The 11,391-nt window shown below is 46.0% G+C and overlaps 1 protein-coding gene across 1 annotated transcript in view; it reads right to left on the bottom strand.

Moving 5' to 3' along the window:
• The window catches only part of arhgap27l (Rho GTPase activating protein 27, like), a 35,016-nt gene that overhangs the window by 21,482 nt on the left and 2,143 nt on the right, over positions 1-11,391 (bottom strand). The window contains exons 2-3 of the mRNA XM_037689192.1: positions 6,604-6,711; positions 5,420-6,402 (exon numbers count right to left, since the gene is read on the bottom strand). Of these exons, the coding sequence (XP_037545120.1) occupies positions 5,420-6,402; positions 6,604-6,634 (1,014 nt within the window). The 5' untranslated portion in view covers positions 6,635-6,711. The remainder of the gene's footprint in view (positions 1-5,419; positions 6,403-6,603; positions 6,712-11,391) is intronic.

Raw genomic sequence — 11,391 nt, 5'->3', positions numbered from 1 at the left:
TACCCCCCAAGTAACCAGTCCTCATCAACAGTACACCCAAATGACCAGTCCTCATCAACAAAAGCCCCACAAATAATCAATCCTCATCAACAATACCCACTAATGACTAGTCGTCATCAATAAAACCTTGTGTTTGTTTGTTGAATTGAGTTTGTCGATTCTTGTAAATACTTGGGTATTTTGGTCGATTTGCATCTCTCTAACAATTTTCAGTCAGGTCATCTGGACAGTTTTTTTTTTTTTTTTTACTGAAATGTTTCACCTTCCATCCGGAAGGCTTCATCAGTCAAGGAAACACACAACACAAAACTGATTCTTCCCCCAAACATCTTACTCCAAAGTGGAACAAACCAGTTATGTTGTTGCTAAGATGGTGTCTTTGGCACGCCCCTCCTTTTGTGCCAGCCCTCTTCTTCGTCGACAGTCATGTCAAACTGGTTCAAAACCAAAAAAGTCCATGCTCAATAATCCAGGGGGGTTATTGTGTTGTGTTGTGAGCCAACACAACCACACAACATCCAGAGTCTTAAGGTACTCTGGGCGAATCTCATCCATCCCTGGGGCCCTGCCACTGAGGAGTTTTTAACCACCTCGGTGACCTCAGCACCAGAGATTGGAGAGCCAGACCCAAAGCCCCAGGCTCCGCTTCCTCAATGGAAAATGTGCCAGTGGGATTGAGGAGGTCTTTGAAGTATTCTGTCCACCGACCCATGACATCTTGAATTGAGGTCAGCAGCACACCACCTCCACTAGTGTTGTTGGCGTACCGCTTTCCCCCCCTGAGAAGCCTGATGGTGGACCAGAATCGCCTCGAAGCTGTACGGAAGTCATTCTCCATGGCCTCTTCGAACTCCTCCCACGCCCGAGTTTATGCCTCAGCAACCACCCGAGCCGCATGCCGCTTGGACTGCCGGTACCCATCAGCTGCTTCCAGGGTCCCACAGGCCAAAAAGGCCCGATAGGACTCCTTCTTCAGCCAGACAGCATCCCTCACTGCCGGTGTCCACCACCAAGTTTGAGGGTTACCGCCATGACAGGCATCGACAACCTTGCGGCCACAGCTCCGATAAGCCACCTCAACAATGGAGGTGCGGAACATAGCCCACTTGGACTCAATGTCCCCTGCCTCACCCAGAACATGCTCAAAGCTCTCCTGGAGGTGGGAGTTAAAGCTCCGTCTCACGGGAGACTCTGCCAGATATTTCCAGCAGACCCTCACAATACGTTTGAGTCTGCCAGGTCTGACCGGCATCCACCCCACCATCGGAGCCAATTCACCACCAGGTAGTGGTCAGTGGACAGCACTTCCCCTCTCTTCACCCGAGTGTTCAAGACATGCAGCTGCAAATCAGATGAGACAACAACAAAGTCGATCATCGAACTGTGGCCTAGGGTGTCCTGGTGCCAAGAGCACATATGGACACCCTTATGCCTGAACATGGTGTTTGTTATGGACAATCCATGATGAGCACAGAAGTCCAATAACAGAACACCACTCGGGTTCAGATCAGGGGGGCCGTTCCTCCCAACCACACCCCTCCAGGTCTCGCTGTCATTGCCCACGTGAGTGTTGAAGTCCCCCAGTAGAACAAGGGAGTCCCCAGGAGGCGCACTCTCCAGTACCCCCTCCAAGGACTCCAAAAAGGGTAAGTAATCTGAGCTGCTGTTTGGTGCATAAGCACAAACAAGTCAGAACCCGTCCCCCCCACACGTAGGCGGAGGGAGGCTACCCTCTCGTTCACCGGGGTGAACCCCAACGTACAGGCACCAAGATGGGGGGCAACAAGTATGCCCACTCCTGCTCGGCGCCTCTCACCAGGGGCAACTCCAGAGTGGAAGAGTGTCCAACCCCTCTCAAGGAAACTGGTTCCAGAGCCAGAGCCATGCGTCAAGGTGAGCCCGACTATTTCTAGCCAGAACTTCTCAACCTCACACACCAGCTCAGGCTCCTTCCCCACCAGAGAGGTGACATTCCATGTCCCAATAGCCAGCTTCTGTAGCCGAGGATCAGACCGCCAAGGTCCCTGCCCTTGGCCACAACCCATCCCACATTGCACCCAATCCCTTTGGCCCCTACCACAGGTGGTTAGCCCATGGGAAGGGGGACCCACGTCTCTTCTTCAGGCTGTGCCTGGCAGGGCTCCATGGGCAAAAGCCAGCCACCAAGTGCTCGTCAATGTACCCCACCTCTAGGCCCGGCTCCAGAATGGGGCCCCTGTGACATACGTCTGGGCGAGGGAACATAATTTCCATTAATTTCAATCATCATAGAGGTCTCTGGTCATTAATGGAAACATTGTTTCCATTCATTTTAATCATCATAATGGGTCTTTGGTCAAAGCAGACATGTTCCTGTTTTTAGTATTATACACTGTTTTATAATGTAGATTTTTTTTTTGTTTCATTTATTTTCCTATTTACTTTTCATTTTATATGCTTTTTATATGATTGTCTGTACCTCATCTGTGTTCTTTGTTTAAACAGGTCTCTCTTTTAAATGAGTCCGCGAGGCTCAATGAGACCAAACTGTATAAATAAAGGTTGAATTAATAAAACCTCATGACTAGTAATTATGATCAAACACCTCATTAACAAGTCATTATTGTCAACATTTCCCAATAATACATTTTATTGTCAGTTCCCATCTAATGAGAAGTTGTCATTCTGAATAACTCCAAAAAACCAGTCCTTGTCATCAGTAAGCCTCAATGAACAGTGTTCATCACTGTCACCATGCCCCTAATCAGATGTCCAACTCACTAGCTATGTTTACATGCGCAGAATTCTTTGACCGGATTGAAATGTGTTCTGTTTGAATAATTCAAATGTATTGTTTACATGGGCACAATCTGTTCATGATGAGCGTTTACATGCAGCGGGCTTTGTTCTGAACAGCAGTACTGACATGCGCAGAGTGGTAAACTCTCCTTAAAAAAAACACAGAAGAAGAAGTTCTACTTCCGGGTAAATGTAAACAAACCTGAGCACCCAAAATGGACCCGCGACAGGTTTTAATGATGGTGGAGACGTTATTGCACTCCCTGACTGAGCTACAGGTAATAGAAATCATTTTGAGCACTTTCAAAGTTTCTAGTAGAAATGTTGTGTCGCTCACCGACCAGTTTTACTTCCCTGACATGCTAATATTATTAGCGTTAGCCAGGCGGAAATGGCAAAGTCGCACATGCGCAGTCAGGTCAGTTTTTCACCATCAGATAAAAACGAACAGATCAAGCGTTTACATGCGCACCGATCAGGTTTCGGATCGGCGTAAACCACCCGTTTCGTTCTGATCAGAAATTATAACGGATCGCGCCGAATACACAAAAAATAACCCGAACGGAGTGTTTACATGACACACTTTTATTCCGACCGGCCATTTGATCCAGTTACTTATGTCCATGTAAACATACCCACTGATACCACAGTGGTTCCTGAATATCTGATGTCATCTAAACAGGATACGGTAACTTAAAGTCAGCAACCAATCAGGAGAGAAGCTCAGCAGCAAGTCAGCACTTTTAACTGACCTTTGCACCGAATGTCAAAAATATCTAGGTAGAAAATACATGTCAGTAAAATAAGTGGAGGCGCATGGATGTGTTAAAAAAACCATCCTGTTACATATATGATTTACCATATATTACAGAATCCAACCAAAATAATCACTAGGAGAACAAATTAACTCAGAGAACTGATTCACCAGAACTGTGTCACTAGGAGAACTGTGTCACTAGGGGAACTCAGTCACCAGGAGAACTGATTCACCTGGAGAACTGATTCACCAGGATAACAAATTAACTCAAATGATTCACCAGGAGAACTGAGTTACAAAGAGAACTGAATCATCCGAAGAACTGATTCACCAGGAGAACTGACTCACCTGAAGAATAACTATTGATTCAGCAGGAAAACTGAGTCACAAGGATAACTGCTTCACCTGGTAAACTGATTCTCCTATGAGAACAACTTAACTCAGAGAACTGATTTACCAGGAGAACTGATTCACTTGGAGAACTGATTCCCCAGGAGAACAGAGTCACCTCCAGAGTGAAAAACTGAGCAGAGCTGAAACACCAGAAGAACTTCAAGGTTCGATCCACTGTGTGGGAATAAAAACATGATCTTTAAAGTTTGTATCGAAGTCAGTCACAGGAACTCCATCCAACACATCTTGACTCCAGAAACAACAAGCAGAGAGGAAAGGTTTAGCTGCTTTCAGAGTTAAAACCTGAACTTCAGCTTCATTTGAGATGTTGCAAAAAAAAAAAAAAAAAAATAAAATGAGAAAAAATTTTAAAATGTTTGAAGTTGAACTGAAAGTTTAAGAATTTTTTTAAGAAAGCTGCAGATTCTCAGCTGCAAGTTCCCTTTAGCCAGAACCAGAACATGACCCGGTCCGGTTACAAACCAGTCAGACCGGTTCTGACACACACAAGCAGAACTAGGTGTCGGGTTACCGGGTCGGTTCTCTTTTTGTCCTGCAGGCATCGCTGCAGCGCTGCCACCCTCTCCGTTTCCTGTGCGACCCTGGACACTTCCTGTCGATCCAAAACCGAGCCATGAAACAGAATCTTCTAAAACCAACAAAGACTTTTCTTCTTAAGGTCGGATCACAAGTTTAATAAAGATTATTGTTGTTGTTGTTATGTTAACAAGAAACAGTTCCTAATGTAACGATGGCTAAAATAAAGTTTAAAATACATAAATAAATAAAAAACAACCATAATAAAACGTTTTGTTTTCTGATATAAAACATTGTGAATAAATAAAACGTGTCATGTTCGCAGCCCCTGAGGTCAAAGGTCGGCTGTTTCTGCTCTGAGGAGAAAAAGAGGAAACAGCTTTTTCCGTTTCCGGTCTGCGCTGCAGGAAACGGGTCGCTGCACGATGCTTTTATTTTGTAGGAAGACCAGCAGCCTCTGAAATCTGACTGGACTAAATAAATAAATAAAAAAAACCTCAGAACTCTTTTGACACGTTTTCAGAACTGGAAATAAAATAAGACATCTAAAGGATAAAATTTATTTTAAATAAAACAATGACCTTCAGGTTTAAGGTCAAACCAGGCTGGACTGGGGAAATCTGGGTCAGAATCACAAACAGGACTGTTGCTTTCAAAGACTTCAGTTACTGCCAGGGTGCGTTCAAGGACAACACCAATAGAAATGCCTTCAGGTTCTGGTTCTGAACCAATGACACCAACTGGTTCAGACTGATGAACAGCAACGGATCCATTTCTTCTCTTCAACCAGTACAGGACGCGACAAATCTCAAAGTTATTCACATTTAAACAATTTTTGTAAAAATTTCCACCACATTTGGACCTTTTCCAGAAATGGCATTTAGTTTCAGAACCTTTCAAATGTTCTGAGCAGATTCTAAGGTTCTGTTGGCTGGGGTTTCTGAGAGAACATACCTGTTTTGTGGACAGAGCTGCATCTGAGGTGGGCGGAGCTGGGTGTGTGGTGGGTGGAGCTACAGAAGCTGGAGCAGTAGGTGCAGGTTCAGATGCTGCTGCCGGACTCTGAAGGTGACCGTGAAGAGCCTCCAGGTCCAGATTCAGGTCCTGGATGGACTCGTAGATGTGGTGTGAGTCTTCCTCCTTTCGTGACTCCTCCTCCTCGCTGCTCTCCGTGCTCGTCTCTTCTTCTGCCACCTCCTCCTCCTCCTCTGGCTCCTGCTGGTTTCCTAGGCAACCCTCAGATGGGGAGGACTTGTTCTGGGGTGGAACCACCGGGGTCTCCACTGGGATAGGCTGGTTCTGGAGCCGGGTTTTGACCAGAGGGTCTGCAGGGCTGAAACTGGGAACTCGAGGTTTACCAGAATCCTTCTGGTCCTCCAGGAGACCCGACGGGTGAGGTTGCTTTTTACCATCCGCTGTTTTTGTAGTCCCACTGGGAGCTGTGGCCCCAGTCTCAACTGAACCAGCAGGAGGGTTACTCGGAACCCTGGGTGATAACCCTATGTGGGTCAGGTCCGGCAAGTCCATTGGTACGCCGAAGGTGGACATGCGGTTGTCGTTCTTCTGGTGCCGGTTGGAGGCGTTGGGTCTGAGGCGGATCAACATCTCATCGCTTTGTTTGGTTTTGGTCCCGCTAGGCTCCTCCAGAGGCTTTGGGACTGGAACGGGAACTGGGACAGGAGCCACCACAGGATGCAGCACCGGTTCTGGACTGGGTGGGTCAGCAAAGTCCAGCGGGGATGGGAAATCGACCGGCAGCTCCTTGACATACTTGGCTGGGATGTAGAAGGCTCTGGAGCAGCTGTCTTCTCGGACCTGCCACCAGTGGTCGTTGGTCTTGGCCAGCAGGATGTAACGCTCGTTGGGTTTGATGGACACCAGAACCCCGTCCTGACCCTTGTACTCGTACTTGAACTCCACCAGGACCAGACCCAGACCTGAAAGACAAGATGCTTGTTGCAGAGCAGGTCAGGGTTTTATTTTTGTTCTGACAACATTCAGGTGGATCAGAACCACTTGCTGCTACAGAACCCTTTAGGTTCTGTGACAAGTGACTAAATCCACCCAAAGAAACCCAGTCTGCTCAGTCAGAACCTCTGAGGTCCAGCTGGGTCCATAACTCAAACACCATCTCTCACCTCTGCCCAGCAGGGAGGAAGTCGCTGCCATTTTAATGACCTGTGCTCCTCAGGCCCCGCCCCCTCAGGTAGATGACTCTGAAGGTGAGGGGTCAAGAGTCAGCCCACCTGAAAAAGAAAAAAACTTGAGATCAACAAAAACAAACAAACGATGCAGTTAAAGTAAAATCGAGTCAGCCCACATCTTTATACCTTAAAACATCTGGATACCCAGATGTATAACAAAAGATACCCAAACTACTTCCCTGGATATAATTTTATTATATAAATAATATTAGATCAAATATTAAGCTCCATTTAATGGCTCCAGAACCAAAAAGTTTTATTTGATGTCAAAAAATTTAATTATTTAAAATAAGGTATTTATTTCAACAATTTTTCACAAATATGTTGTAAGAACTTTTTCTTTGAGCTGCCACTGTTCGATCATTAGGCCCCACCCCCAAACGATGTAAACGTTTAAAAACAGAGCAGACTTCTTGGAACCAGCAGTTTGCCTCCAGTGTCCGTCATCGCTCCATCACACCGTTGAGCCGAGGCGCCGGTGCACACCGACTGTCGGTTCCACAGCTGGATATTCAAAGGTGTCACAGGCTTTAACCTTAACCCCCTCATTCAGACCTCAGAACCTGAACCGGGTCACGCTGACTGATCGGATCATTGGTGTTCTGTCCTCTCTGCTATGAAGATGTTAACGCAATTGTTCCTCTACAAAGACGGGAAACACACACCAGTGTGTGATGTCATCGAGGGGTGGAGCATACACATAAATGTGGGTGGGGCTTACAGTTCATAGGAAGAGCAGGATTTCCCTCCATAAACAGAGCTGACCTGAGATCAGCCTCCTGCCATTGTTCTGTGGGACAGAGTGCCTGGCTCAGAGGCTGCCGGGCAGGAAGACTGTGTGTGTGTGTGAAGCCTCAACGTTGAGCACTTCCTCTGCTCCATCCACAGGTCTGAACTGGGACAGAGAGCTTGCAGGACTGGACTCAGATCCAATCCAAGGAGTCAGAAAGGAAACTGTCCCAACACTCAAATGTAGGAAAATATTTCAACTGATCACATCAGCTGCTGAAATTTATTCTGTCACATTTAACAGAAAATATTTATTTAAATAATTCTAACAGAGCTGTCTGCTTTAGGAAAATTAGTTTCAGATCTGAGACCAGTTCCAGGTCCACATGTTGCATTAGGAGGTCACTGAAGTGGTTCTTACACAACAAACCCAACAGGTACCTCATAAGCTTACCATAAAATTTATTTAACTTATAATGATTTTAAAACATTTAAGCTCTATGTTAGATATGTCCATGTATACTTTATGTCTTATCTGTAAAAAAAAAAAAAAAAACAACAACCAGGAGTTCAAAGGAAACAGAACAATAATGCTTCTATAATAATAATAATAATAATAATGTCTTCTACCTGTCAATCATACATACAAACATAGAAAAATTAGAAATTTTTTGAAAATATGATGCCAAACAAGCATGGTGGTGCAACTGGTAGAGCTGCTGCCTCTCAGCAAGCAGGTCCCTGGTTCAAATCCCAGTCTGGAGGCCTTTCTGGGTGGAGTTTGCATGTTCTCTCCATGCACGCGTGGGTTTTCTCCAGGCACTCTGGTTTCCTCCCACTCCCACAGACCAAAAACATGCATGTTAGGCTGATTGGTAACTCTAAATTGTCTCTAGGTGTGAGTGAGAGAGTGAATGGTTGTTTGGCTCGTTTGTCTCTATGTGGCCCTGTGATGGACTTGCGACCCGTCCAGGGTGTACCCCGCCCCTCGCACAGTGATTGCTGGACATGCAGCCATGTTCTGTGTAGCGTGTTGAAATCTGACAGTACAAAGACGTGTTCTGTGCAACGTGTTATGTGTGGTGTGTTCTGTGCAGCATGTTTTGTGTGGCGTGTTGAGATCCGATGGCACGCAGACGTGTTCTGACATGACACAGTTGAACTCATGTCTGTCATTCCTGCTGGTTTCTGAGGTGCAGCTGACATTGGAGGGAAACCCTGAAAACCAAAACAGTTGAAGTTTTCAGATTTACGCACTCTGTGAGCAAAACACAAGCACAGCTACGACATCAGCTAAAGTCTGTGTGGTAGTAGCTGAGTCATCCACAACACTCCAGATCACACCATCTTTGTTTGAACTTTGTTGTGGCGGGTCAGTTCCAGGATGGAATGCTCATTTCACTCCATCATCCATCCACGTTTGTTTAACAAACAAACCAAACGTTGGGTCAGAACCACCTGAGCCAGGTGAGTTTCAGGTGTCAGAGACTTGTGTTGGAATGCAGCGTCTCTCCCCACGTCCCTCTCTCTCTCACTGTTTGTCTGTGAGACTAAGCCACTCCCACCCAAAGGCTGGTATGTCACACACACACACACACACACACACACACACACACATACAGTGCAACCACAAACTAAACGGAGCAGTCAATCATCAAAGAGGTCAAATGTTTGTGGTGGCAGCGTCGACCAATCAGATCAGAGCAAACATTTAAAGTCAAAGTTCTACCAAAGCTCCACCACGTGACATCACGAGGCCAGCAGCCAATCACAGCAGAGCACCCCTGCAGGCAGCTCGACCTTTACCCTGCAGCTGAGTGTGGGTGTGGTCACGTTCAGAAATAACTGAGTTCAGGTTGTAAATCAGTCAGCTGAGGCTGCCGGCAGAACAAACTAATGTTTACAGGAATGCAGAGAAACTCTCAGCTCTCAGACGGGGCGAACGTGGAGATTAAACTGGAAATAATAAAAAGTCGTGCATAAAGAGTTTAGAGTGTGTGACATCATCACACAAAGATAAACTTGTTGTTAAAAAAAAAAGTCCAACAACAGACTACACAGATAAAAGATAAACTGTAAAAACTTTATAATTGACTCAAAAACACACTCTGGTCTGACAACAGGGCCTCACAGTTTCCTGCAAATGGACCTGTAGAACCGGTTCTGGTACCTTCACAGTTTCCTCTTGTCCTTTAACCTCCTAGGACCTGGCATTCACATATGTGGACAACCTGGCATCCACATATGCATGTCATGCAAGACTTTGGGTCTTAGGAGGTTAAAGAGTTCTAACGTGTCGTAAAACATCTCAAACTTTTTGAAAACCACCCGTAAAGAGGGTGTGGATCGTGACCAGGGACCAGTACTACATCCCCAAGAACGTCAGTCCCTCACTGAGACCCGTGAACCTCAGAAATGTCTCGAGCCACATGAAGACCTGCTCAAAACATCAGAAGATCCTCAGAAACCTGATCCTGAAGACCATCCCTGCTCAGCTGCTCCATCATTAAAGTTCCTCCTGAAGGATCTCTACAACTTTTTTAGATCTGCTGAATCAAACCTCCTAAACATCCACTCACTAAAAGACCTTGATGATCCTGATCCATCATGTGTCCTGTAAATCCACAGGAACCTCTGAACCAGGACTATCAACTAAACTGCTCAGGGGCCGGACATCCAGCAGTTATTGTCATTAAGTAAGAGTGGTTTATGGTTTAAAATCTAGATTTATTTAAAAATGAACCCACTGGTGGGCCGAACTGAGCTCACCAGTGGGCCTGATTTGGCCCCCGGGCCACCTGTTGAATAGCCCTGCTCTAAACCCTCAGGAGGATCAGCAGAACTTAACCTCCTGTCAGCTGGCAAATACCCAAAAGAGCTTTAAGAATTGACCAAATACCTTGAAAAATGGTTTCAAACACCATTAGAATGACTTGAAAGAGCACAACCATCCTCTACGGAGCACCAAAAACCTGATCCAGGACTTCTCAGACCTGTTAAAACCAGCATTACGATCCACTCTGGGTCCAGGAACCTCCTGAAGAACTTGTGCTCAGTATCTAAATTTAGAAGGCTGATTGTTGCTCAAAGTTCAAGGCTCGTAAAACTGTCGGTTACCATGACAACGGTGGTTAACTGACGTGGAACCGACTCCCGATCCATCTGCTCTTGTTAAACCAGGTTTCTGTTTCAAGGAGCCAACCCTGGTCAACCCAGGCAGCAGATACAGGTTCAGACTTCATGAAGACCTGATGGATCCCATCTGATGGATCCCCTCTGATGGATCTCATCAAGATCTGGATGGTCGTGGACTTCAAACGAAACATAGGAGGATCTGTGGTGGAAGTAGTCTCCAGCTACAGGTACTTGGGTTTGCCCCTGTATGACAAGAGGAGCATTAAGTGTAGAACCACTAGACTGAGGAACAGCTTCTACCCTGAGGCTGTTAGACTCATGAATCTCTAACCAGGATAATCAATGGGGAGAAAAAAATCAGTGTGATGTCACTTTGATTGTTGATATATGCTGCTGATTGTCCATGCTGCTGATCTCATGCTGCTGATCTGTTTTATGCTGCTGTTCATTCGTACTCATCTGCTCACACAGACTCATGTTCGTGCTGCTGTTGTTCGGCGTATTGTTTTTGTATTACTAGTGTTTAGTGTATTCTTAGGAACAGGAAGCAGACCTTACAAAATAAAAGAGAATTCTGGATTCAGCAGGACTGGGTTCAGGGATGTCCGCTGATTTTAAAACCCGGGAGACATCAGGGCTATCCTGACCCCGAATCTGACCCTCCAACCACCACTGATCATGTAACTCTATCTGGTCCACTCAAATCCCTGACCCGAACCTTAAAACTAAACCCACTTCTTTAGAGTTAAAGCCAACTGGTTCAGGGACAGTCCGGATCTGCTGAGCCCCATCCTGGTTCAGGGACAGTCCGGACCTGCCGAACCCCGTCCTGGTTCAGGGACAGTCCGGACCTGCCGA

The sequence above is a fragment of the Nematolebias whitei genome, chromosome 15 (genome assembly GCF_014905685.2).
Source record: "Nematolebias whitei isolate Nwh7 chromosome 15, NemWhi1, whole genome shotgun sequence".
NCBI lineage: Eukaryota > Metazoa > Chordata > Actinopteri > Cyprinodontiformes > Rivulidae > Nematolebias > Nematolebias whitei.
This window is presented reverse-complemented; position numbering and strand designations above follow the sequence as displayed.